Below are 27888 nucleotides of genomic sequence, written 5' to 3'. Positions count from 1 at the left end.
ACCTGATACGCAACGGTTGCTTAAGAATTCTTTAATGACACTTACTAGGCGCCTATCCCCATGCTGGAAATAAAGAAACACATCAGACTGGGAAGGTACAGTTGAGTTTGGGAGACAGACCCAATTATAAATAGAACAACCTTAGGGCACCTGGGTGGCTCAGTCGGTTAGGTGTCCAACTCTTGATTTCAGCTCATGTCATGATCTCACGATTCATGAGTTGGAGCCCCGCGTCAGGATCTGCACCGTGTCAGCGCAGAGCCTGCTTGGAAGTCTCTCTCCCTCTCTCTCTGTCCCTACCCCACGTGCACTCCCTCTCTCTCTCAAATAAATAAATACACTTAAAAAAAATTTTTTTTAAATGTGTTCTCTTATCATAGCAAATGTATTTTCAGAATGACTTAGAAGGCCAGGTTCAAACAAAAACATTTTGGATCCCTAGGAGTTTCGTACTAGAATGTGGGGCACAGGGAAACCTCAGCTCTCACTCTGGCCTCCTGTACTTCTCCCTTTCAATGCTCTCCTGCATAGCAAGGAGGCTTGTGCCTGCACAGAGGAGGGGCTCTGAACCACAAGTCCCAGCTTTATCCTTACCCCTCTGCCGAGTCCCAGCTTTATCCTTACCCCTCTGCCGATAGCTGCCTTTGACCACTTCTCAGGCTGGAGGCAGTGGGGCGAGACACATCCTGGCTGTGGGGTCTGCATTCAGGAGGCACAGAGGCCTTATGGGTGAACTAAGGACCCTTTGGATAGGAAATTCTGGGGTCACCAGTATCCTGAGGAGAATCTGCAAGAGGGAGGGAGGAGTTAGGAAGGTACCTGACCTTTGCCACTTGGGGGCAGGGGTGGGGGGAGGGGGTCCTAGCTGGAGTGTGCCCTCTAGAGCAGGGAACTGAGGGCAAGGACCCTTCTCACCGAGGCTTCTGTCAAATTGCACAGCATGACCAGGGCTCTGATGACGGGAGGACTGGGGGCTGTGGGAGACTAGCCTGGAAAGTAGGAGATGAGTTCCCCAAGTGGCAAAGGGTAAATGAGGCACCCTGTCATTTGATAAAGGGTGTGCTGGCCCTTTAAGAACAGGATGGGGAGGGCGCTTAACAGTTGGTTAAGCAGCAGACCTTGACTTTGGCTCAGGCCTTGATCTCAGAGTTAGGCTTGTGAGTTCCAGCCCCACATTAGGCTCTGTGCTGACAGCATGGAGCCTGCTTAGGATTCTGTCTCTCCCTCTCACTCTCTCTCTCTTTCTCTCTCACTCAAAAATAAACATTCAAAGAGAGAAAGAGAGAGAGAGAGAGAGAGAGAGAGAGAGAGAGAGAGAGAATGCACGTGAGTTGGGGAGGGGCAGAGAGAGGGAGACACAGAATCTGAAGCAGGCTCCAGGCTCTGAGCGGTCAGCACAGAGCCCGACGCGGGACTCGAACTCACCACCAACCGCAAGATCATGACCTGAGCGGAAGTCGGACGCTTAACCCACTGAGCCACCCAGACACCCCAAAAATAAACATTTTTAAATAATAATAATAATGGGAACCTGGGTGGCTCAGTCAGTTAAGCATCCAGACTCTCCGTTTCAGCTTAGATCATGATCTCACTGTTTCATGAGTTCGAGCCCCACATCGGGCTCTGCATTGATGCTGCAGAGCCTGCTTGGAATTCTCTTTCTCTGCCTCTCCCCTGCTCACGTTGTCTCTGTCTCCCTCAAAATAAATAAACCCAAAACAAAATAAAATAAATAGTTTAAAAAAAAAAAGAACAGGATGGGGAGGATTTGGGTAGGAAGTTCTCTGGACCTTCCTCATCACCACCCCATCCCTAATTGTTATAGCATCTGAGGGGTGTCAGGGTCCTGGAGGCCACCTGATCTAATTTCACAAAAGGGAAAACTGAGGCCTAGAAACCCCTGGGCCAGGCCTCCTGATTCCCATGGTGCTCAGCCTCTGGGCTCCAGAATCCCTTAGCTGGATCAGTCCCTCCCTCCCCACCAGGGTCCAGGAAGGGAGGGGCAGTCGTGCATAGAGTATCCCACACGTGTGCTACGCCATGAGGCTCACATGTTGGTGACCCTTGGTGGGCAGCTGGACTTGAGGCGTCTGGGGTGCCAAGTGCAGGTGCCATTCCCCGGAGGGGGTCAGCAACTCCCCGTTCTCACCCACACACTGCACCACGCGCGTGAGAGTGTGTTTGCTGCGAGGCAGCCAAGTGCGGCAAGGAGGCCAGTGGCTGGTAAATAATTTATCAGGACAGCTGATAGTACCTCCCCAGAACTGCCCGCCAGCCCCCAGCCCCCCTCGCCCCGTTTGCCTCCTGCCTCCTGACCCAAACCAGCTGGACCAGCTCTCCCGGTGCCCGCCTGCAGCACCCCCCCCCCCTCGTGCCAGCCAAGTCACAGCCTCCAGGGCACCTTCAAGCAAACGGGTGGGGGGTCCTGATCTTGGAGACCCAAAGGAAGGTGGGCTTCCGGGCAGAGATGGCCCTGCAGAGCCAGATGTGGTCTCCGGCCACACCCACGTAAGTGTCCTGGGTTGGGGGGGGGGGGGAACAGGTGCGCAGGGCCTGGGAGGGTCACTGGCCTTTCCACGGGTGAGAGCCCCAGCTGGCCTCTCCTAAGGGGACCAGGGGGAGCGGAGAGAGGTCAGCAGGCAACCCCGCAGGCTCTTCGGGTCCCTCTCCCCAGAGTCGGGTTGGAGATGTGGACCTCCACTTTCTTTTTTCCGGGATTTTTCCACCGGCAGTCTTCAAGCTCAAAGTCCAGGCTGGGGGGTGGGGCTAGGACTGGGGGGCCAGGAAACGCCAGGGTTCCTCGCTCCCATGTTTTGCCTCTTGAAACACCCCTCAGCTTCCAGGGTAGGAAGAAATGCTTGAGATACAACAGAGAAAGTTAACAGCTGCCCAACTGGGAAAGGTGATGGCAAAATTGGAACCATCACCGGCTTAATGAAAGGGCCACCCATTGCTCCTGGTGACAACAGGCCATAGCCACGAACCCTGTTCTTGTAGAGGTGGACATAAACAATATCAAATGGGGTGTGCCGAGGGTTTGAACATTCAAGGTTTGAGGGCCTTTTAAAGTAAGAGGGTGGAGGGGCTCCAGAGGTTTGTAAAGAGTTCTGGAAAAGAGTTTCCCCCCAGGGACCCCAATTTGGTTCCTCACTCTTTTGGGTCCCCTGATGCATTATTCACCAACTACAAACCTGGTTGCCTAGCAACGGGAACCTGATCAACCCCCCTCCCCCCCAGCAAGGAAGAGGCAAGGAGATTACATCTTGGGAATGGGACAGCAGAGGGAGGATGTCAGCCCTCCCCCAAGGGCAAACCTATTAGTAGGGGGTCTGGGCTCCCTTTGGGATACCCTGCAAAGCATGACTTCAGCCCCCGCCCTGAGTGAAATCGGGAACCCCCAGGCTGATCTCTGGCCTCCTGGCTGCCAAGACAAGGATGCCTGGACTCCCCCTCTTCCCCCGCAGCGTTCCCAGTATTTGAGGCCTGAGAGCCCTGAATTCTGATCCTGACTCAGCGACCTTAGACAAGTCTTTTCACCACTTCTTGGAGCCTCAGTTTCCCCATCCATAAAATAGGGACAGTTGTACTACTTGCCTCCCAGGATCTTTGGAAGGATTAAATGAGTTCCTACAGGCATAGCATGGAACAGCGCCTGGAACATGGTATGCGCTGGCTAATGGTTGGCTGATTTTATTGTCAGAATATCAACTCAGCAAAGAGTGGACGACAGTGTCTCAAGATCAGGGCAGGGAGGGAGAGGCGGGGGTGGCTGGGAGGGCCTGGCGGAAGCCCTGTCGAGCACTTAGAGCACTATAGATAGTAAGGGCTAAGTATCCGCACTATTATGTCTTTATGGTGTGGCCAGGGAAGATCTGGGAGGCCCCGGCAGAGTTTGGGCAATGAGGCTAATGCTCACCCAATAGAGTTAGTGCTCACATTAATAAATGTTTGAGGGCTTGCCCTGTGCCCTCCCTGGGCTAAGTGTCAGGGACAACAGACAAATGGATGCATCCTTCTAGATACTGGCCTATGAAACACCTGCAAGTAGGGGGTACTCGATGCGCATCTGCGATGACAAGTTAACGTAACAACATCTGTCCCCTAAGTGTCCTGAAGTACCACAGTCAGCCTCTTGCTCCCAGGGAAGCACAGAAGGGGCAGCTCTGGAGCTGGAAATCGGGGATCCTGGGGTGCTGCGAGGAGATCAACAATGGCGGCATCTCAGGTTAAACCTTAAACAGAAAGACCCTTCTGTCTCCTCCCAGCTCAGAGTCCAGCGCTAGGCTACATGTCCTGATAACATTTGCTCCCAGGGAGGGGATTTGGCAGGTAGCTCCATAGTTACCATGGGGATAGCATGTGTCCATGGTGGGATGGACGCTTCTCTCCCCAGTCTCCCTCAGCCCCTGGTGCTGAAGGTATCCTGGGTAGGAGCTGAGGTCCAGAGAGGGTATAGAATTGGAAAGAGACACACAGCATGTTAGGGGCCTGGCAGGATTTGAGAGTATCTGAGGGCCAGCCTGGAAATGCTCCTTATAAATAACCATAAACATTATTAATCATGGGAATTATTAAAGTTATGAATGATAATAAATGATGCTACTGTTTTAGGAACGCTATGTCCATTTTTTTTTTCCCCTGCATGGAGACTTCCTTGCAAGGGCACCTCTCTATAAGGTGAGGATCAAGCTATCCTGACCCATTTTACAGATGAGGAAACTGAGGCTCAGAGAGGTGATGTCAAGCCTAGGAAGGGCTTTAGCTCAGCTTGTCAGCGTCTCTGCTCTCTCCCCCTCATAGGACCCCCTGCCCTCTACTCCAACTCCTTTCAGTTGCAGAGGGGAAATAGAGGAAAATGCTGGGCTTTAGTTGGTTTCCAAGCAGCTCAGGGATCTTGACCCAGAAAGGGGCATTCAGGAGGTGGCCTCTCGAGGGGTGGGGACCTGGGAAGGCCCCCTCCCCAGTCTCTGCCCTCTTCTCACAGGCCCATGGCCGAGAGCTCCCTCTATCGGCAGCGGCTAGAGGTCATTGCTGTAAGTGAGTTACCCCTCCTTCCCCACCCCCCACCCCCCACCCCCGCTAATGGCGCCCCTCTCCACCGCCCCTCCCCCCGCTTCCCCGCATCCTGGGCACTCCTAGCCATTCCCCAGGTTTTCTTCCTCGCCTCTCTCTCATCCAGGAAAGCAGGCCTAAACCTGTGAAGTGAGGAGGGGGGGTGGGCAGCACCCTCAGCTCCAGCCCTGCCTTGGAGCGCCCCACCTAAATCCTCAGGCCCCTCTGCTCCCCAGTTCCTCTATCTGGTCGCCACCACCCCCAGAATGGTGAGGCTGTGCACCCCACACTCCCAGAATCCACATCCGATGCTCCATTCTTGAACCTCGGTCTCCCAAACACCTCATGTCTGAACCCCATCTCTATGAACCCCCATCTCACTAACCCCTATCTCTCTGCTCCCCCACTCCTGCACCCCCATCTTTCTGGATCCCATCTCAACACCCTGGCCTCTCTAAACCCCCATCCTTCTGACCCTCAGATCTGTACCCCATCCCTCCGAACCCCTATCTCACCAAGTCCCCTCTCTCTGCTCTCGACTTCTGCCCCTTCATCTCTCCGGACCTCATCTCTACGCCCCAGTCTCTCCGCGCCCCCCATCTCAGCACCCCCTTCCTCTGATATCTAGACCCCCATTATCTCTGAATCGCCTCTCTCGTGACCCCGGATCTCGGACCCCCGCCACAGCTCGGTCTCCCTTTGGGATCTCCATCCCAAGGCCCCACCCCCTTCCACAGACACCCCCCCCCCCCCCCATTCGGCGCCGGCGAGGCCTCCGCAGCATCGCGGGCGCGGCCGGCCCCGCCCCCGCCGCCCCGCCCCCACCCGCTGCTGAGTCAGCGCCTCCGCAGCCCCCTCCCCGCCGGGGGCCCCCGACGTGCGCTCCGCCGCCCCGCCCCGTTCGCAGCCCCGGGAGTCCCGGGAGCCCCGAGGAGGAGGGCAGGCGGAAGGGGAGGTGGCGGCCCCGCCCGGCCCGCGGGCAGCTCCGGGTCCTCTGTGCGCAGGAGAAGCGGCGGCTGCAGGAGCAGATCCGCGCCGCGCGCCGGGAGCTGGAAGAGGAGAAACTCCGCGTGGAGCGGCTCAAGGTTGGGGGCGGGCGGGGGCGCCTGTCAAGCCTGGGCGACGAAGTGGGGGTATCAATGAGAGTCGGTCTGGGGGATCATGGGAGGCTCTGTCCAGTTTGGGTGGGGGCAGCAGGGGGTATTGGTTCCAGCTTAGGCGGGCGTTTTTCCTCTGCTTGGGAGAGCGGGTGGTGGTGGGGGTGGTGGTGGTGGTGATAATGATGGGGACATTTGTACCACCTTTGGGAAGAGTATGGGGACAGCGAAGGTGTTTGCCCAGCTTTGGGGTAGGGAGGGGCCCATAGAGACGTTGATTTCATCTCTGGGAGTGCCTGTCCCATTCTGGAAGGGGTGGGGAGATGAGGGGTGTTTTGTTCCAGCCTGGGAGAGCTCCAGGCTGGTATTGGGGTGTCTGTCCCAGCTGGCAGTGTTGAGGGGGGGATCATATCCTCACCTGAAGGAGAGATGTCTGTGCCGTTCGGGTGGTTTTGGACAATAAGAAATCTTCCCAGCTCGGGGATTAGGAGGGAGCCCTCCATGGGGTGGGGTAGCCAATATGCACAGCCAGAGCTCCCCTCCCGTGCCCAGAGGAAGTCTCTCCGGGAGCGTTGGCTCATGGACGGGGCAGCTGAGGAGCCGGAGCAGCAGGAGGACTCCACCTCTAAAGACCCCCAGTCACCTGAGGGCCAGGCTCAGGCCCGAATCCGCAACTTGGAAGACAGCTTGTTCACGTGAGTTGTGAGTTGGGCCCCTGCCTGCTGGCTTTGCCGGCCTGGCTAGGCCAGGGCCCCAGGTCCACACCGGGCAAGTGGCACATTGAGGGGGCCTTGGCGTTGAGCCTGGGGGCCCGGCTCCCAGCAGCCTCCTCTCTCCCTCAGACTCCAATCCCAGCTGCAGCTGTTGCAAAGTGCATCCACAGGTGCCCAGCACAAGTCCCCCGGCAGGCCCACCTGGCGCAGACAGGTGAGAACCGGGGGGGGGGCAAATGGGAGGGGGCGAGGTGCGGTCAGCAGGGACCAAAGCGGGCCTTCTCCAAGTGCGGTCTAACCTCTAAATCCTCTGCTGTTTCTCTGCTCTGTGGTCTCGGGCAAGTCGCTTTCGTTGTTCAAGCCTCAGTTTCCCTATGTCTAAAATGAGAGGAACGACAGCACACACGTGGAAGAGGCACGGGGGGGGGGTGGGGGGTTGGGTGGGTGGACATGATCCTAGGAACAGGCCTGGGGAAGTTTTGTTGTGGGACTGCTAATGCCAGAATGAGGAATGTGGTGGGAAAATGGGGGGGGGGGGGCGGTGCTCGTGGAATTTGTTCTTTTCAAAGGGAGGAATGGGTCACCATGAGATGCTCTTGTGATCTGAGGCATCCACACGGGTTTCTGTTTTGGTAGCACCTTTATTAAGATTCCCAGGTGCCTCTGGCAGGGCAGAGGGCCAAGAGACCTGTTAATGGATCTGGGAAGAGTTTGTTGGGTTTTTAGTATAGGCCAGGAGTTTCTTGCTAGAGAGGAGCCCACTATCCAAGAGTCCGTGACAGGGGAGCCCTGGGCATGGGAGGAGCACAGAGGAATCACCCGAGTGACCCAGGAAGGCTTCCTGGAGGCCGTGGTATCTGTATGGAGCCTGCTGGGGACCAGGCAAGAGGGGAAAGAGAATTCCAGGCAGAGGAAACAGCCCACACGAAAGCCTGGAGGCTGGAAAGAAGATTCTTATCTTAAAGGGAACTGTGAGGAGGAGATCCCTGGGGTTTGACCTAGTAGGCTGCCCCCACCCCCTGCTTCTCTGAGCCCATTTTCATACTCTTGCCCTTTCCGTGACTCTACTACAGCAACACTGGCCCTCTTTTCTAGTCCTTGACCTTGTCAGCTCATTGCAGCCCCAGGCCTTTTACACTTGCTCTCCCCTCTGCCTGGAATGGCTGTATCTACCTCTTGAGCCTCGAGGCCAGCTCCTCTCACGCTTCAGGTCTCTGCTCAATGTCACTTCCTCCTAGAGGCCCTCCTGCATCTTCTACATAAAGGAGGCACCCCACCACCTCCCAGGCTCCCTGTAGCCCCTCGTCCTACTTTTTGTTTTTTCCTGCCGTAGTCTTTCTCACTCCTGACATTACAGATTTATTTGTGTTTATGTTTATACCCCACCCCCTAGAACGTAAGTCCCAATAGCAAAAGGCTTAAGTGTCCCTTGTCCACAGCAATCTCAGTAGCTGACGGAATAGGTTCCTAATACAGAGCTGTTGGCCCATGAACACAGTATTGATTAAGCACCTACTGTGTGGGGGGCACTTGAGCAGAGCGCGGTAAGACAGGTGAGGAAGGCTGAGGAGGGTGTGGTCCTGGATGGAGGGTGTCTGGGTTGGGGAGCGTACCAGCACGCAGGGAGGTTGGAGGTGGAGACGCTGGCTGGCCTCACCTTGTCTCTGTTACCCCTGCAGGGTCATCGACCTCTCTCCCAGCCTACCGTGGAGGCAGGTCCCACAGGTGGGTGTTTGGGCCCCAGGTCTGGGGGTCCCACGAAGAGGGGCCTGAATCTGGGGGGCCAGGATCTCACTCTGTTGCCCCCTGTCTCCTCTCCTTTCCTCCCCTTACTCCCCAAGGCCACACTGATCTGAGCAGGAGAGCCTCCCTCCCAGCTGGACCAGTGGACACCTCCCCAGAGTCCCCCTCTGAGCCCAGAGATGAGGCTGTCAGGGTTCCACCCACCCTGAGGCTGTTCCCTGGGGCAGCAGGGGCCTCCTCAGAAGCCAACGGCCCCTGCCCTGGACCCAGCCCCGCTGCAGAACAGGGGCCGAGTCAGGGGCTGGCCGCATCTGAGGGGGGCGTGGGTGAGGCCAAAGGAAGGGGCGTGGTGGAGGTGGTATGGGAGGGGCTGAGGGCCACAGAGGACTGTGCCACGGAGGCCACAGGCCCAGAGCTGGAGGCTAAGGTGGAGGAAATGGTGCTGGAGGCCATTGGGGACAGGCAGGAAGCTGCCTGCCCAGAGCCCCCGTCCTGGGTGAAGGAGGACAGGGGCATCGTGGAGGTGGTCTGGGAGGGGGTGGGAGGGCCGGAGAGCAGCGACTCCGAGGCCACAGGGGAGGGGGGCAGGGGCCAGAAGGCCGCGCAGACCAGCTCCCCGAGGCTCCAGGTGAGGCTAGAGGGAGCAGCTCCTGGAGAAGGCGGCGTCCCCAGGGGCAGCTCTGACGGTGATGGGCCAGGGGGCTCTGGAGGAGAGGAGGGGTCCTTCATTTGGGTGGAGAGGGTGACCCTCAGCGAAGAGTGGGAGGAGCTGGGGGAGGAGCTGGTCGTGGAGGGGTTGGAAGGGCCAAGGGCACGGGGAAGCGGGGGAGGGCCTGAGAGTCCGCTGGGGGTGGAGAGGGGGGCAGGGGAGGATGCCTGGGGGGCGGGAAGGAGCCAGGCAGAGGAACCGGTGGAATCAGTGGGCGAAGGAAAGAAGGGGACTGAGGAAGAGGCAGGGGCAGACGGGTCTCTGGTGGGGGAGAGGGGGGAAGCGAGGGCTCTTTGGAGCCAGAGAGGGGAGGAGGGGAGGAAAAGCTGAGGCCAGAGAGGAAAGCAGTTGAGGAACCACTGTCAGCCGCAAGAAAGGCAATCGAGGGACCTTTGAGGGCAGAGAGGGAAAGAGGGGAGGGGCCGTCGCGAGTGGAGCAGAAAGAAGGTGAAGACAAACTAGAGGCGAGCGAAGAACCATTGGTGACAGAGGGAAAGGAAGGCGAGAAATCACTGGAGGCAGAGAAAGGAGGAGGTGAGGCGCCATCGGAGGCAGAGAGAACAGGAGGTGAGGCACCACTGGTGGCAGAGAGAACAGGAGGTGAGGCACTATCGGGAGCTGAGAAAGGAGGTGAGGCGCCATCGGAGGCAGAGAGAGGAGGGGAGGTGTCACTGAAGGCAGAGAGAACAGGAGGTGAGGCACTAGGGGGGGCAGAGGAAGGAGGAGGTGAGGCGCCGTCGGAAGCAGAGAGAGGAGGGGAGGCGTCACTGAAGGCAGAGGAGACTGACGTGGTTGAAGAAGATCTGAGTCCAGAAGAGCAGAGAGAGTCCGGAGGAGGAAAGGAATGTCAGGCAGAGGAGGTGAGTGAGGCAGGGGCTTCCTTGGGGGCCAAGGAAGAGTCAAGGCCGGAAGAGGAAGGACCACAGCCCCAGGAGAAGCAGGAAGGCTCCCTGGAGGAAGAATCTGTAAGGCCCCAAACCCCTGCTGAGGGCCAGGGCCCCTCAGGGGACGCCACCACCCCCCTCCTGGCTGAGACCCCAGCTCCAGAGCAGCCTGCCGAGTGCCAGCCACTGCTTCGGGTGGAAGGGCCCAGGGCCAACCCTAGTGCCCGCCCTGTGCCCACCTATGCACCTGCCCGGCAGCCCGAGCCACCTGCCCCTCCCGAGGGTGAAGAGGCAAGTGGCCCTAAGCAAAAGACGTGCCAGTGTTGTGTGGTCATGTGAGCCCACACCCTCCACCTCTCACAGCTACCTCGGCCTCTTGGCATCCAGCAGCGGGTCCCGGGCACAGACAGGGCACCACGGGACCGGCTGTGGCAACTGGGAGCCAGCTGGCCCGCTCGTCCACCTCCACCTGGGCTTCAGGACCCCTCGCCCACTGCCTGTGACCCCGGCTCCCTTCTACGACAAAGCCTTTATACTTGAAAATAAAAACGTTACAGCATTCGGACAGTTGGTGTGTGTGTGTGTGTGTGTGTGTGTGTGTGTGTGTGCATGGAACCACCTCGCCGTCCCCTGGTGGGAAGTCCAAGGCCTCGCTCTGCTAGGATCAAAGACTGAGCCAGTGTGAGGGTATACGCGGCTCCTGTGGCAAGTTCCCAAGCTACCGTAGCTATAAAAACATAAAAGTTTATTTCTCCGGGTGGCTCTGATTCATGCGGTCACTTGGGGACTCAGGTTTCTTCCCCCTACTTGCCTCACCTTCCCCTTCGGTGCGGTTAAAGCGGGATCACGGGCACTGTTGATGTGCCAGCTCACGGGAAAGGGAAGAGAACAGTCTGGGCGTCGGCACGCGGCACTGCCGCTCACGTTCCGTGGACGAGAACTTGGTCCGTGGCTGCACCGAGCTGCGAGGGAGGCTGGGGACGCCGGGCTCCAGTTCTGTTACAGCAGCAGGACGGGACGGACCTGGGGAGGCGGCTGCCACTCTCCACGTCATACGTTTTCCTTTGCTCCCTCACCCATCCGTATGTGCCCCCGTAGGGCCAGGCCCTTCGCTGTAGGGGTCCTTGGCTGGGTGTCCTCAGGCAAGTGACTCAGCCTCCCTGATCCTCAGTGTCTTCATCCGTCACATGAGCGGCCGCCTCCTGGCTTGTGGTGGGTTCAGGCCAGAACGTGGGGCCTGGGGGCGGGCCCAGAAGGCCTAGCTCCTCAGGGGTGGGCAGGAAGTGCTTCTCATACCCGGAGTCAAGCCGGGTGGAGGCCTGGGGGGGCTCCGCAACCGGGAGTGGTTCCATCTCCTCCACTTTCAGGATGGGGAAGTCCCCGAGGGGCTGAGCCTGAGGCATCTCCTGGGAAGAAACGAGACTGAGATACTGGCCCCCCTCATCCTCCCCGCTCTGTTCCCGCCCGCTCCCCACTCGCCCAGCACCCGCCACCCTCCCAGAGGGCCCAGGTAAGCCCCCCTTTTTGCTCACCTCCATGTGAGGCTGGCCAGAATTGCTATTGGCAGGATCAGGAACCTTCTCCCAGACCCAGCGGGGCAGTACCTTGTGCCGAAGGTGGAGGCACCTGGCAAGCAGGTAAGAGGGCAGGGAATCTAGCTGACCTGATACCCAGGCCCAGGTTGCAGAGTCCGGGAGCGTCACAGAGCCCTGAGTGTCCCCTCACCATCGGCTCCCCCCACCCCGCCGCAAAGCTTAGCTCAGGTCCGGCTGCCCTCCCCACCTGTGCGGAGACCCACCTGGCCGACAGCCTCACCTTCCAGAGGTGGCTAGGCTCATACCACAGCCCATCAGGAGCAAGCCCCACAGGAGAAAGACACCTGGCAGAACTTTCCACTTCAGGGTGTTATCTGAGGCGGAGGGACAGGAGAACATTTAGACACCGGGGATGGGGGAGGGATCGGGTATGGATCACGGATGGGGCAGGGCTTGGGTGCGGGAGACAGGTAAGTGGGCGGGGCTTAGGAGTGGGTAAGGGCTAAGGGTGGGGGACATCTTGGGGTGGGAGGGAGGGTTGTGAACAAAACAGTCGTCAGGGATGGGCGAAAGGGTGAGACACACACACTGCCCGATAATCCAGACTACTCTGCAGGATCAGAATGCCCCCGAGGCATCATCAATAACCACCGCTCACTCTCGGAAACCCCTATCTCCTTGAAATGGAGCAGACCCCCTCCTGTGGTAGTCCCACCCCAGCCCCTCTACCTGGTAGGTGAAGCCGGAGGCTGGGACCGGGTGGGCCCTGTCCTGCGATGGTGGATGCGGTCATCCACAGCTCACAAGGACCCCAGGGAAGGTCAGGCAGGGTGATGTTCCGGGCGCTGCCACTCACTGAAGGACACACCCAGAGAGGTTGGGGAGGCAGTCAAGTCCTACCTCAGGGCCTTTGCATGTGCTTTCTCTATGTCTGCAACACTCTCCCCAGATACCCACATGACTCCAGCCTTCTTTGCTCAAATTTCACCTCCTCAGTGAGGTCCTCCCTGACCACAGGAAAGTTCGCTCCACAAGGAGCCTGGGTGGCTCAGCCAGTTAAGTGTCCAGCTCTTGGTTTCAGCTCAGGTCACAGTCTCATGGTTCCTGAGATCAAACCCCATGCTGGGCTCCACACTGACAGTGCAGAGCCTGCTTGGGATTCATTCTCTCTCTCTCTCTCTCTCTCTCTGCCCCTCCTCTGTGCTCGTTCTCTCTCTCAAAATAAGTAAACTTTATTTTTATTTATTAAAAAAATTTAATGTTTATTCATTTTTGAGAGAGACAGACAGAGCATGAGTGGGGGAGTGGCAGAGAGAGAGGGAGACACAGAATCTGAAGCAGGCTTCAGTCTCTGAGCTATCAGCACAGAGCCCGATGCGGGGCTCGAACTCATGAACCGCGAGTTCACGACCTGGGCCAAAGTCGGATGCTTAAACCGATTGAGACGCCCAGGCACCCAAAATAAATAAGTAAACTTAAAAAAAAAAAGAAAGAAAGAAAGAAAAAAGAAAGCTCTACAAGGGCCATATTCCCAGCACCTAGATCAGTGCCTGGCACACAGAAAGCCCTCAGAAACGACATACATTTGAAAAACTAAATGAATGAGCATCATATTCCCTACCTGCACATTGACCCAGTGAATAGAGATTCTCCCCAGATAAGGGAAGACATGTGCACCTCCCAGAGCTATATTTGTCTACCTTTTTTTTTTTTTTTTTTACTAAATTGTCTTTTTTGTTTTTAAGCTAAAAGAGGAAGTAGCTTTTGGTTTGTTACAGGATAATAGGAGACAAGAGCACGGATCCAGATATGTTGCCATAGAAAATGTCTACGCTAAATCAGCAGGTGAAAAAAATAAAGTTGCAAAATATCACAGTCATAAGAGATTCAGGGGCCAAACTATAGTCTGTAACATGGTATTTTATTTTGTTTTATTTTTTACGATTTAACATCGATTTATTTTTGAGAAGGAGAGAGAGGGAGAGAATGAGCCGGGGAGGGGCCGAAAGAGGGAGACAGAGGATCCGAAGCAGGCTCCACACTGTGAGCACAAAACCCGATGGGGGGCTCGAACTCAGGACCATGAGATCATGACCTGAGCGGAAATCAAAAGTCAGCCATTAAACTGACTGAGCCACCCAGGCGCCCCGCCCTTTTTTTAAATGTTTATTTATTTTTGAGAGAGAGAGAGAGACAGAGCGCGAGCAGGGGAGGGGCAGAGAAAGAGGGAGACAGAGGATCCAATGCGAGCTCTGCACTGACAGCAGAGAGCTCAATGCAGGGTTTGAACTCATGAACCACAAAATCATGACCTGAGCTGAAGTCAGATGCTTAACCAACTGAGCCACCCAGGTGCCCCAATACATGGTCCTCTTTTAAAAATAATCATAATACATACATGTGTATATATTTAATAACATATAAATATAAAAATGTAAGGGGTGCCTGGGTGGTTCAGTTGGTTTAGCATCTGACTCTTGATTTCAGTCCAGGTCACGATCCCAGGGTCATGGGATGGAAACCCACGTCGGGCTCTGCACTGAGCACAGAGCCTGCTTAAGATTCTCTCTCTCTCTCTCTCTCTCTCTCTCTCTCTCTCTCTCTCTCTCTCCCTTTACCCCTCTGCCTTGTCTGCACCCTCTCTCTAAAATTAAAACAAATTTTTTAAAATCTAACGATGGATACATACTTGAAATAAAAATCACACATAACCCTGTGATCGTGCTGACATGGTGCACAATTTCTCCCCATATTTGCACCTCTGCTTTGCTCAGTGCTGGGTTTCTTTTACAGAAATGGAACCATCTCTTGGAGTTTTGTCATCTTTTTTTATCTTTTTCGCTTAATAAAACATGACAGGCATCTCTCAATGTCAATAAATATAGATCAAAGTCTTCATCTTTAATGGCCAAATGGCAGTTCGTTATATTGATAGCCACAGGATTATTGTCCACTAGGGAGCTGAGGACACCCTGTTGTTTTCCCAGGGTCTGAGAGGGAACCAAGGGGCCAATCTGGGGACAAGAGTTGGGTAGACTGATGGGTGGGTCTTGTGGGGGCTAGGAGCAGGGGACAGGGGCAGTGAAGCTCACCATTCATGCAGACAGAAGGCCCGGTCCCGCTCTGTGCGCACAAGGTGTAGTGGGTGAGATGGCCCCGGAGTTGGCGCCTTGGGACCTCTCCCCATGCTATGGCGGGGGTTCCTGGCGGGGTGTCCTGGAGTCGCCAAAGTGTTGGTCCTGCTAAGGGCACTGGGGAGGAAGCCAGGGGGTCAAGGTCTGTCACGGTTCTAGAGGGTTCCACCATTCTCCAGCCCCACCACTTACCTAGTTCCTCTCTGAACCTCCAGACTGAGGGGGCAGGGGCCAAGCCGCAAGGAGAGACTGCTGTCACTGTGATTCGGTAGGGGACCCCTCCTTCAAACTCCCCTGGTGGGTGGAGGGACAAAGACAGAGTTGGCGCCCCCTCCCCTACTCAGTCCCTACCCAGTAGGCGTCTTCATTTGGGTCTCCTGAAGGACATGCTGAGAGAAATATTTGGGTAAAAGTAATTTTCCTGGGTGGTAGCCCCACAGAACACCACCAGGGCGGCTGGGAAGTGAAATAGGGAAAGAGAGGCAGCCCTCCAGTAAATGACAACAATTTCCCAATGTAGGCAATGGAAATTCAATCCCGCCGGCGACCTCTGGGAGGCAGCAGAGAGCACATGCCTGAGAGCCAACCCACCCAGGGAGGGAGGAAGCTGGGGTATGTATCCACCAACCCTTACCAGTAATCGGTGGAGGGCTGCATCTCATGGGACTTAATTCCCAAGCACTTCCAGCCGGCTGCTTAGGCAGGCGAAATGCTTCGGTGACCAGAAAAAGGCTTCAGGGCAAAGGAAATACAGGTGCCGGAGGCTGGGAGATGGTCAACACACTGGGCTACGCGTGGGGTGGCTCTGACACCAACCATCATGGTAGGTGAGGCTCCTGAGGTCCCTTCTCAAAGCCTACGGCTGCTGCATGGCCTTCCCCAGATGGGAATTTTCCAAAATCGGGGCTCCTCCTCTTTTCTCCATACATGCTATGGTCCTCGGGACTCTGTCCTTCCTAAATTTTTCACTCAATGCCTCCCTCTCGTGATCTCCCAAGTCCTTTACACCAAGGATGGGCTCCCCAGCACCACATCCCAGTCCAGAACTCATAGCAAGCCCCAGACCTGAGTATCCAACAACCCCATGGACAGCTCCATTTGGATGAACATCTCCAACAAAACATGTCCAAGTGGATCCCCAAAATTCTGCCCAGGACTCCCCAGTCAGAACCTGCCTGCTTCTCTCCCCTTCCTCAGTTCCCACGTGGTCCAGCCCTCACCCCTTCCCAGTCCACTCCCCCCAAGAGCAGCCAAGGGGCACCTGTGAGCAACCGAGTCAGGGCATATCCATTCTTGCTCAGAACTCTCCATGGCTCCTACCTCACTCGGGATAAACCCAAGTCCTTGTAACCCACCAGGCTTTGCACAATTTGCCTGTCACCTCCCTGCCCTCACCTCCTCCCCCTCTCTCCTCTCATGCATTCTACTCCTGCCACACCGGCCTCCTCGCTGTTCCTCTAACATATCAGGCACATTCCTGCCTCTGGGCCCTTGCGCTGTCTGTTCCCTCTTGCTTTTCCCTCAGGCATCCTCACAGCTCCCTCTCTCACCTCCTTCGGGTGTCGGTTCAAATGTGGCTTTTCCACAAAGGCCTTTTCTAACCTTTCTTTCTAAAATAGCAGTGCGCCCTCCTCCCCTTTACCATGTTTTATTCCCCCCCCCCCCCCAATTACACTGTCGGTGTATTTGTTTTGTTGTTTGTTTCATTGGCTGCTCACCCATAAGAAAGTCAGCTCCATGACGATGGGGATGTTGCCGAGAGGGAGGGTAGTGTGACGGCTCAGGGTTTGGCTTCAGGGGCCTGATAATGTGGTTCAACTCCTGGCTCTACCACCTATTTGCCGTGTGGTCCCGGGGAAGTTGCTTAACCTCCCTGGGCCTTTTTCTTCACCTACACCTCGGGCACGATAATAACAGAGGCCTACTTGATAAGGCAGTTTGAATCATTTAATGCTTACGGTAAATGCCAACAGACACCCGCGGCTCTCACTGCACACCAGTGTCCCGCACACGGCCTGGCCCACAGTGAGCGGTCGGTGAATACCGCATGCATGAATTAATGAGACTTTAAACGTAACATTCTCTCCTGCAGGCCCACTCATCAGTCCGCTATGCAAGCGCTGAGACGGGAACCCCGGGGTCCCCGGGCCTCACCTGGCAATAGCGCTCTGAGGTTCTCAGGGGGAAGCCGGATCCAGTTGAGGGCGTCCAGGGGATCCCCGTCCCGGGCCCAGTCCACCACGTGCTCCTGCAACTCCCCAGACCCCCGCTGCCAAGTCACCAGCAGTTCCGGGCTCCCGGCCACGCTCCTGACCACCACGCCCTGGGGGGCAGCACTTGGACCTGGACGGGGGAGGAGTCTCAGCGGTCGACGCTGGGAGGCCCCGCCTCCCTCTCAGGGGCGGGGCGGGGCGGGGGCGGGGCAGGGGCGGGGCAGATCCAGAGCCTCTTACCCAAGCAGGCCAAAGAAAGGTTCGTGAGAGGCTTCCAGCTCGTGGCATTGACGGCAGACAGCCCAACCCACCCCGCCTGGCTGGGGATGGAGAAGTTGCAGCAGGCAGCCGTCTTCCGGATCAGCTCCTGTCCTTTAATCTGGAACCAGACTTTATAGCTCATCCGCACGCAGTGGCCCGGGGCCTGAAGGCCGACAGGAAAAGGGTGTTACTTACTATCTCCCATTTGCCAGGCACACGCTGTGGCTGTGGTTTGCCTGACAAACCAGTCCGTGGACTATTTCTGCCGGCTCCGTGTTACGGATGAAGCAACGGAGCCTCTAGGGGGCTCCGTGGCACAGGTGAAATTAGAATACGGTTCCAGGGCCCCAACTAGGGTGAAGTGGAGGGTGAGGCGCTCGCCTCGGGTGCAAAAGTTGAAGGGGAGGATAGGGAAAACCCAGCAATCAAGAAAAATTCTATTCTACTCCATCACAATGAAGGCCAAACAACCCATGACCAACAAAATTTCAAGATTTTAAGGACAGACAGGATCTGCCCCTGCACCTGCATGGCCCTGCCTTACGCTTTCATCGTAATCTGTGTCCTGCGTGGCTCTTCGGGATTTAAAAATCCCCGCTGTTGTACAGAGGGGAGGGAATGTGGAGCAAAGAGGACCGCAGCCTCCAGGATCGTCGCTCTGGGGAAGTCTGTGAGCATTTTTGGTTGCCTCAATGACTGGTATTGTTGTTTATGTTTGTTTCTTTGTTTTGAGAGGGTGCATGTGCATGTGAGTGGGGGAGGGGCAGAGAGAGGCAGAGAGAGAGAGAGAGAGAGAGAGAGAGAGAGAGAGAGAATCCCAAGCGGGTTCCACTCTGTCAACGAAGAGCCCCACATGGGGCTCGACCCCACGAACTGTGAGATCATGACCTGAGCCGAAATGTGATTGGTATTTGATGGGCAAGAGCCAGGGATGTAACACTGTCCTGGAAACAAAAAACTGCCCCTTGACCATTGTGGCTTTAGAATGCCATCCCCACTGGAAACTTTCGTAGATGAAAAGCCTATCTAATAATGTTAACTGATCCTACAACGAAACTCCTTCTTTTTTTTTTTTTTTTTAATTTTTTAAAATTTTTTGTTAACGTTTATTTATTTTTGAGACAGAGAGAGACAGAGCATGAATGCAGGAGGGCCAGAGAGAGAGGGAGACACAGAATCTGAAACAGGCTCCAGGCTCTGAGCTGTCAGCACAGAGCCCGACGCGGGGCTCGAACTCACGGACCGTGAGATCATGACCTGGGCCGAAGTCGGACGCTCAACCGACTGAGCCACCCAGGCGCCCCGAAACTCCTTCTTTAAAAAGATGCTTATTTACTTTTAAGAGAGAAAGAGAGAGAGAGAGAGAGAGAGCAGGGGAGGGGCAGAGAGAGAGACACACACACACACAGAATCCAAAGCAAGCTCTAGGCTCCAAGCTGTCAGCCCAGAGCCTGACTCGGGGCTGAACCCACAAACCATGAGATCATGACCTGGGCTGAAGTCGGACGCTTAGCCGACTGAGCCACCCAGGTGCCCCTAGAAGCAAACTCCTTTTGTTTTTTTTGTTTGTTTGTTTGTTGTTGTTGTTTTAATTTTTTTAACGTTTATTTATTTTTGAGACAGAGAGAGACAGAGCATGAATGGGGAGGGGCAGAGAGAGAGGGAGACACAGAATCGGAAGCAGGCTCCAGGCTCCGAGCCATCAGCCCAGAGGCTGACGCGGGGCTTGAACCCACGGACCGCGAGATCGTGACCTGAGCTGAAGTCAGACGTTTAACCAACTGAGCCACCCAGGCGCCCCTCCTTTTGATGTATAAAGACAAAACCTTTGGGGGGCCTGGTGTGAATGCTCACTGAACTTTTAAATATTCAGAATATGGGGATTTCTAGGCAGTTTTTATTATCAATTCCCAGTACAGTCTGTGTTCTAATTAGAGAATTCTTTAATGTGCCCTGCATCACCTCACCCCTTTGAAGCCCCTGGAAACTGGCTCTATGGCCTGGTATGCAGTTAATTTTGGTAAATGTCTTAATTGTACATGGAAGAAAGGCATGTTCTGACATTTCCTATGTGAGTCTATTAGGTTGTTTGCTAATCACATGCTCAGATATTCTAGATCTTGACTTGTTTTTCATCTATTATGAAATTACTGATAGGAGTGTGTTAAACTCTCCCACAATGGTTGTGGATTCATATATTTCTCCTTGTAGTTCTGTCAATTTTTGCTATATGTATTTTAAAGCCATATTATTAGGTACATACAGTTTTAGTACTCATATCATATTGGTGAACTGAATTGTTGCCGTCATGTAGCTACCTTATTTCCCCTTCATTTTCTTCTTCCCTCCCTTCCTCCCCCTCCCTTCCCTTCCCTTCTTTTTCTTTCCCTCCCTCCCTCTCTCTCCCTTTCTTTCTTTTCTTTCTTTCTTTCTTTCTTTCTTTCTTTCTTTCTCTTTCCCTCCCTCCCTCTCTCCCTTTTTCCCTTTCTTTCTTTCTTTCTTTCTTTCTTTCTTTCTTTCTTTCTTTCTTTCTTTCTTTCTCTTGTGTTTATTTATTTTTGAGAGAGAGAGGGAGACAGAGGATCCAAAGCGAGCTCTGCACTGACAGCAGAGAGCCCAATGAGGGCTCAAACTCATGAACCACGAGATCATGACCTGAGCTGAAGCCAGACGTTTAACCAACTGAGCCACGCAGGGGCCCCTCCCCTTCACTTTCTACTGAATGTTACAATCCAAAGTCTTTATCATATTTTTTAAAAACATGACTATAGGGGTGCCTGGGTGGCTCAGTTGGTTAAGCTTCTGACTTCAGCTCAGGTCATGATCTCATGGTTTGTGAGTTTAAGCCCCACGTCGCATTCTGTGCTGACAGCTCAGAGCCTGGAGCCTACTTCGGATTCTGTGTCTCCCTCTCTTTCTTCCCCTCTCCTGCCCATGCTGTCTCTCTCTCTCTCTCTCTCTCAAAAATAAACATTTTAAAATTTAATATAAAATAAAATAATGTATTAAAAATTAATATTAGGGACACCCGGGTGGCTCAGTCAATTAAGCATCTAATTTTGCCTCAGGTCATGATCTCACATTTGTGAGTTTAAGCCCCGCATCATGCTTGCTGCTGTCAGCGTGGAGCACTCTTCGGATCCTCTGTCTCTGTCTCTGTCTCTGTCTCTCTCTCTCTCTGCCCCTATTCGGATCGTGCTGTCTCTGCCCCTATTCGGATCGTGCTGTCTCTCTCAAAAAAAAAAAAAAAAAAAAATTAAAAAAAATTAATATTAGACCATGTGGCCCAAGAGGGTTATGGGCCCTGCTGTTTTGTTCCTCTGCCATATTTACTGTGAGCCAGGCCCTAGCGATGCCTGGAACGTCGTAGGTGCTCAACGGATTGGGAGCAGTGGGGATGGGTTTCTGTCCTCTCCTAACTCTGCTTCCATACCACCACCGGAGCCCTGGCGCACTGTGCTGTATTTTAGGGAGCTGAGCCTACTCTTCCTTTCAAACCTTTGCACCTGCTGTTCCCCCGGGCCTGCACCCACCTTCGTGTCTCAGCTCAGACCTCCTAGAAGTAGCTGACGTTGGGGGAGGCTTGCCCTAAGCCAGGACCTCTCTGAGCATCCCTGCCCCACCCCCCCGCCACCACAAAGCCTTGGGGTCACCTCAAGAAGGCAGCATCAGCATCGTCACCTCTGTCTTGTCCACGTGGTTGTTATTTGGGGCTTCCTGACATGCGCGGGGAAATGGGACGGAGCCCCACAGCTCACCTTCCACAGAAGCAGGGCTTCCTGTGTGCCCGCTGTCCCGCAGACATCCCCCGATATCCATACGTCTTTTGGAGTTGCCAAGGAGGAGGAAAGGGGGGTACAAGTGAGAGAGGCACGGTGGTACAGACTTCCGGGAGGGGAGACGAGGGTGTCGGGCAAGCCTGGAGAGCCTCACCAGAGGGCGGCGTCTGGAAGGACAGAACGGGGCTCCGGTGGCCCCACAGACCCTCTTCGTTCTCCACTCGGCAGCGGCCGTACACCCGATAGCCAGTGGCTAGCTCCAGGTCCTGGATCTCAACGGGGGCCAGGGGTATGGACTTCACTTCTGGCTCCAGCTGGCGGAGAGACAGGGAAGAGCAGTGAAGCCAAGGGCTGAGTTGCGAGTATCTGACCTGGTATCTCCGCAGGGTCCAACTGCCCTCTGCTTTGCACAAGACCAAGGGGATTCCCAGGACCCAGGCCTTTTGGGTTTGACATTGGGACAACCGCCAGCAAAAAGAGGAGACAAAGTGGCCACTCTATGGCTCATGTACAGCAGTAGGTAGTAGTAAATCCTGTTATTCTCCCCCTTTTACAGGTGAGGAAAACTGAGGCCCTGGAGAGGGGGAAGTGCCTTGCCCAAGGTCACAAAACAGGTGGGTGCTGGAGATGAGAGTCATACCCAGGCAGTCAGATTCCAAAGTCTGCCTCTCAGCATTGCTCTGAATTGCATGCATAATCACAATGACAACTTTCTTCAATATTGCAATGTTTTGCATGAGGCGCCTGAGACAACTGGTGATCCCCAATATCCATTCTCCCCGTTTTCCTTTGGAAATAGAAGCCCTGAGTATCAGCGGGGAACATGGCTGTCAAGACTGAGGACTACATTTCCCAGCCTCCCTTACAATCAGGTGGGACCATGTGACCGTGTCCTGGCCAATGAGATATGAGAGGAAATGATCCTGGCAACTTCTGTGTTGTACAAAGTGCATGGGCGGGTCCCCCAACTCCTTCTGGGGTCTCCTCGCTCTAGGGTTCTCTTCCATTTTCTTGCTGTGCGAGCTTGGGAAGGTGCTTAGCTTCTCTGAGGTTGGCTTCCCCGACTGTGAAACAGATATCGTAAAAGCATCTGCTATAAAGGAAAGTTGGGAGGGACTCATCAAGATAATCTGTGCAATTAGCCTGGGACCTGATGATGCCCAGCAGGTGCTCAGAAATGTCAGCTGCCTTTATTAATTATTTTTTAGTGTTTATTTAAACCAAGCCATGCTCCTCATCTGTAAAGCGAGTAGGTATAAAAGGCATCTACCTCGGGGCGCCTGGGTGGCCCCGTCGGTTAAGTGTCCGACTTCAGCTCAGGTCACGATCTCGCGGTCCGTGAGTTCCGGCCCTGCATCGGGCTCTGTGCTGACAGCTCAGAGCCTGGAGTCTGCTTCGGATTCTGTGTCTCCCTCTCTCTCTGGCCCTTCCCCCCCCCCTCTCTCAAAAATAAATAAACATTAAAAAAAAGGCATCTACCTCAAAGAGTTCTTGTAAGGGTTCAATAAAGAGCCTAGAATAGTGCCTGGCACACAGCAGACGCTTTCTAAATGTCTTCTGTTATTTTAAGGTTAATGTAAGCTATCGGAGGGCTTCTTTGCATTCACAAAAAGGCTGGAGGAAGTTTACTGTGTTTCTCAAAATTCCCAAGTGGAGTTTGGATTGGGACTGCATGAAATTTGAGATTATTTGGTGGGGCGGGGTGTGATTTTTTTTTTAGCTGAACAAGAGGCAACATACAGGCCTTTTGTGTGAGATGGGGACAGACTCCAGGAACAAGTGAGGAACGGGTTCTGGGCTGGGTCTCTGATTTGGGGATGATGCCTTGGACCCTGCCTGGAGTAGGGTGGGGGAAGAGGGGCCCCTGACACTCACCAGAGTCCAGGCAGTCCCCTGGCATCTTTGATAGTAGAACTGGCAGACCAGGACCTTGTGGGGTGGCCACACTGGCGGGGCCCAATGGACAGTGGCCTCCAAGGGGTCATCCTCTGAAAAGTCGACGTCAGGGTAGAGCCGGGGGGCATCAGGCTTCACTGAGGAAGGAGAGGCCGGGACATATTTATCCGGGTCTCCAGGACCACCCCCCCCCCACAACACGCCCCCACCCCCATCCCCCCTGTTACTTCGGGTTTCCAGGTTCACCAAGACTGGGGGCCAGAGAGGCTGGCCGGCCTCGGTACCCCAGACAAGCAGTTCATCAGACATGGTAAGCTGTTCCCGCGGAATGGTCACCCAGCTCTGCCCAGTGGGCACTGCCACAGTCCACGTTCTGTTGGGATGGCTGTGAGGAGAGATGTGGGGGTAGGGGGGTATAGATTGGGTTGGGGCCAAAGCCATCATGATAACTGCTCTGCCTGGGTTCAAATCCCAGCTTTGCTGCTTCAGGGCTGTGTGACCTTGAGCAAATGACTTCACTTCTCTGTGCCTCAGTTTCCTCATCTACAAAATGAGGGTGACAGAAGCGCCTGCCAAAGGGCGGAAGAGCCAGGGGAATCAATGAGGTAAGACGTGGAATGTATTACCACGTACGTTTAGAACATAAACCGCGTGGTAATACGTGGAACGTTTAGAACAGCACTGGCGGGAGGGGGGGGAGGGGCACCTGGGTGGCTCAGTCGGTTAAGCGTCCGACTCTTGGATCCTGCTCAGGTCATGTTCCCACGGTTCCTGAGTCCGAGCCCCGCACTGGGCTCTGCACTTGATAGGGCGGAGCCTGCCTGGGATTCTCTCTCTCCCCCTTTCTCTGCCCCTCCCCTGCTCGAGCTGTCTCTGTCTCTCTCCAAATAAATAAATAAGCTTAAAAAAAAAAAAAAAAAAAAAAAAAAAAAAAAAACAGCAGTGGGTGCCCGCCACGAGCCACGTGAGCATTGCTCGCTGCATTTATTGAGCACCTACTTCCAGGCGGGCACATTTACACGTATGCAACGGTACAGTCAGCAAATCCATATTGTGCCAGGCCCTGCTGTGGGAGCTGGGGACAGGACTGGGACCAGAGCAGGCCAGGACCCGGCTCTCTAGAGCTGCTCCTCCAGTAGGGGGGAGGCCAACGAGAAACACACAAATATATAATCGATGGCGGTTATACGCGATACACAGAACAATCATCAGGGTGGAGAGGATACAGTGCGGTGATGTGGTGAGGAAAGACAGTGCTATTTTAAGAAGGGTGGTCAGGAGCCTTTCTCAGAGGTGGAGATCTTTGAACAAAGGCCCGGAGGATATGAGGGCGGGGCCGTGCAGTACAGGGTGATGGTGGGCGGGGGAGGGGAAGCGTTTTTTAGGAAGAGGCGGCAGTCGGTGCAAAGGCCTCGAGGTCAACCGACCGGTGTGTTTGAGGACCGGCAAGGAAGCCCGCGTGGCAGGGGTGCAACGAGGGAGGTGGACAGATGCGCCCTGACTCAGGTGTCCACGGGCGCCCTCTGGCTGCTGTGGCGGAGAACACGCCGGGAGGGCGCAAACCGGAGCCCAGGAAGGAGGTGGGGACTGCGTGGTCCCAGCTCTGCTGGCCAGGATGGGGGCTAGACCAGTGTGGGTGCTGGGGAAGGAGAGAGTGCCAGATTCTGGATACTGGAGAAGGTGGAGCCGGCAAGGCTCGCTGACAGGTCAGAGGTGGGTGACAGAGAGCGGCGCTGGGGATATCCTGAAGGATTAGGTTGCAAAGATGCAAAAACGAGGCCTTCGTAAAACAGCAACAACAACAAAAACACAGGCGCTCGTGAAGATGCGGAGAAACCGTAGCCCTCCTACGGGAATGGAAAATGTTGCAGCTGCTGCAGAAAACAGTTGGGCCGTTTCTCAGTTAAACCCAGAATTGCAGTGCGACCCGGCAACTCCACCCCTATGCGTGGACCCAAAGGAATGGAACACAGGGACTCAAACGCTTGTAGGTGTATGTTCCTAACGGTGCTAGTCACGGTTCCCAAAAGGTGGAAACAAACTAAATGGCCATCAACAGATGAATGGAGGGGCGCCTGGGTGGCGACTCTTGATTTTGGCTCAGGTCATGATCTCACAGTTTGTGGGGTCGAGCCCCGAACCGGGCTCTGCACTGACAGTGCAGAGCCTATTTGGGATTGTCTCTCTCCGTCTCTCTCTGCCCCTGTCCCACTCACTCTCTCTGTCTCTCTCAAAATGAATAATAAGCTTAAAAAAAAAACCAAACAGATGAGTGGATGCACAAAATGTGGTCAATCCTCACAGTGGAATATTATTCAGCCATAAAAAGGAACGGCGTTCTGACTCATGCTACAACATGGATGAACCTCCAAACCCGCTAAGTGAGGGGCGCCTGGGTGGCTCAGCCGGTTAAGCCTCTGACTTCGGCTCAGGTCACGAGTTCGAGCCGGACATCAGGTTCTGGGCGGACAGCTCGGAGCCTGGAGCCTGCTTCGGATTCTGCGTCTCCTTCTCTCTCTGCCCCTCCCCTGCTTGCACTCTGTCTCTCTCCCTCTCTTTCAAAAATGAACAAACTTAAAAAAAAAAAAAACATGCAAAGTAAAAGAAGCCACACACAAAAGGCCACATAGTGTATAATTCCTTTTATATGAAATGTTCAGAACCGGTAAACCCACAGAGACAGAAAGCGGGATGGCGGTGACGGGGACCGGTGGGGAGCACGATAGGGAGCGGACTGTTCGTGGGATGGAACTTCCTTTTGGGGTGATGAGAGTGTTCTGGAAGTAGAGAAGGTGGTGGCACAACACTGTGAGTGTACCGAACGCCACTGGATTGTTCGCTTTGAAATGGTTAACTTTGTGTTATGCGAATTTCGCCTCCTTAAACAAGGGGGGACCTTCTCCGACTGCCCCCTCTTAAACCGAGGGGGCTTAAACCTAGGCCCCTCTGGAAAGGAACGGTGGGGACCGCTGCCCAACGATGTGAACGTACCGAATGCCACCGAACACTTAAAAATGGCTGAGAAAAGGGGCGCCTGGGTGGTGCAGTCGGTTAAGCGTCCGACTTCAGCCAGGTCACGATCTCGCGGTCCGTGAGTTCGAGCCCCGCGTCAGGCTCTGGGCTGATGGCTCGGAGCCTGGAGCCTGCTTCCGACTCTGTGTCTCCCTCTCTCTCTGCCCCTCCCCCGTTCATGCTCTCTCTCTGTCCCAAAAATAAATTAAAAACGTTGAAAAAAAAATTAAAAAAAAAAATGGCTGAGAAAAAAAGATGGCATAATTTGATAGGACTATTTTCCCCTCCTTAAAAAGGCAACAGCCCCTCCCCGACCAGTGGTTCCCACCTTTCCATGCCCCTTTTACGCCTCCCTCACTTAGCCAAATTCGACATGAATTGGAGTTTGCAGGTGTGATTCATCATGAAGCAACCCAGGTCTCCCCCCTTCAACTGTGACTTCCACGAGGTCCAGGCTGTCGGTCGGCCTCTTTCACTGCTGCGTCCCCAGCACCAGACCAGATCCTTTTTATACGCTCAGAGAAGTTAAGCTACTTGCCTAAGGTCACACAGCAGTAAAAACCAGCTTCTAATTATTAAGCAATTTCTCTTGGCCAGTGCCTAACTCGTTGAACCCTCAAAGCCAAAGCTGGGAGGCAGGTCCCTTTATTCTGGCCATTTGGTGAGGGAGGAAAGAGAGGCTCAGAGAGGGAAAGTGACTGCTTTAGGGTCACACAGCAAGGAAATGCACAACCTGGAATCAAAGAAAGGGCTTGAGAGTGGGGGGGGGGGTCCTCTCAACTGAGTATGCTGGGACCTGACTGGCCACCCTTCCAAAGCCTCAGTTTCCCCACGTCAGCCGGTTGTACTCACTACTTCTGGCTCTGGAGGTGCAGCGTGGAGGGGGCTGCCAGATCCCCAAGAGGTCCCCACGAGCAGTTCAAGTCGCCCAAGGGTCCAACTCCATAGCACTGCAGTGGCCCGGGACTTCCTGGAGAGGGAGGTGGGAGGGTCCCAGGGAAGAGGGTCAATTCTCCCAGCCGCCTGCACATCCCAGAGCCTGAACTTCCCCCGACTTCTGCCAACTGGGGAGGGCGATCCAGGGTCCCTGCCGGAGGCGAGCAGTAGGAAGGGGGCTCTGGATACCCCTCCCCAGGCTTTGGGCATAACTACTCCACTCCCTCTGCCAGCCACATCCTGTTGCCACCCCAAGAGCCTCCACCCCACCCCCGGGCCTCGGGCTCCCACCTCGCTGCCGACCCCCGTTCCCCAGCTGCCCTCTTGGCGCGGTCCCCGCCCCAGGAGGTGCAGAGAGGCGGCGGTCGTTCCGCAAACTTGCGGTGCACCCGGAGGCTTTGCGCCCCCGGGGCGAGCGCGGCGCCAGAGCGCCCGACACGAGCTCGCTCCAGAACTCACCCTGGGGTCGACTCCAGTGGCACAGCAGCGACAATAGAGGCAGCAGCACCAGCTCCGGCCGCGGCCGGAAGGGAGCGGCCCGGGCCCCTCGCATGGCGCTCCCCCTACCGCGCCCCGAGTCCGGCCGGCCCTGCCCGGCCCTGCGCGGCCCTGCCCGGCGCGGCAGCGCCGCTCGCCTCGCTCTCCGGGTCCGGCACCCAGGCGGCCACGGGAAGCGCCCCTCCCCTCCCAGCCGCCTCCGCACCTTGCGCTCCGGGTCCCCGCCCCTTCCCGGTGGCGGAAAGTCCCCAGCGGCGCAGGCTGGGGCTGTCGAGAGGGAGGGGAAAACGGCCCGGGGCGTCTGGCGGGTGCTGCGCGCCTCGCCGAGCTCTGTGAAACCCGTGCCCCTTCCCACCCCGCAACAACGCACACGCCGCAAAGTCCTTTGGAACTTTTATTATTGGGGTCGAAGAAGGTTCCGATCGG

At 55.3% G+C, this 27888-nt stretch overlaps 2 protein-coding genes across 2 annotated transcripts; one reads left to right on the top strand and one right to left on the bottom strand.

The window, feature by feature from the left end:
- Positions 1-2400: 2400 nt before the first annotated feature.
- On the top strand, positions 2401-10640 carry PALM3 (paralemmin 3). Its single transcript, XM_042978373.1, is given in 8 exon segments — positions 2401-2508; positions 4985-5033; positions 6057-6137; positions 6702-6844; positions 6992-7076; positions 8542-8587; positions 8704-9588; positions 9591-10640. Coding segments are annotated over 8 exon segments (2277 nt in total). The 5' UTR covers positions 2401-2467; the 3' UTR covers positions 10538-10640.
- A 690-nt stretch (positions 10641-11330) lies between these two features.
- IL27RA (interleukin 27 receptor subunit alpha) lies at positions 11331-27600 on the bottom strand. The gene is given in 15 exon segments (XM_042978374.1): positions 11331-11440; positions 11443-11604; positions 11731-11824; positions 12014-12107; positions 12463-12588; positions 14826-14984; positions 15060-15161; positions 17022-17210; positions 17321-17504; positions 21100-21164; positions 21275-21434; positions 22996-23153; positions 23244-23401; positions 26881-26998; positions 27424-27600. Coding segments are annotated over 15 exon segments (1887 nt in total). The 5' UTR covers positions 27518-27600; the 3' UTR covers positions 11331-11416.
- Between the last annotated feature and the right edge of the window lie 288 nt (positions 27601-27888).

The sequence above is a fragment of the Panthera tigris genome, chromosome A2 (genome assembly GCF_018350195.1).
Source record: "Panthera tigris isolate Pti1 chromosome A2, P.tigris_Pti1_mat1.1, whole genome shotgun sequence".
Lineage (NCBI taxonomy): Eukaryota > Metazoa > Chordata > Mammalia > Carnivora > Felidae > Panthera > Panthera tigris.
The sequence above is the reverse complement of the archived record's forward strand: the minus strand, read 5'-3'. Positions and strand labels throughout refer to the sequence as shown.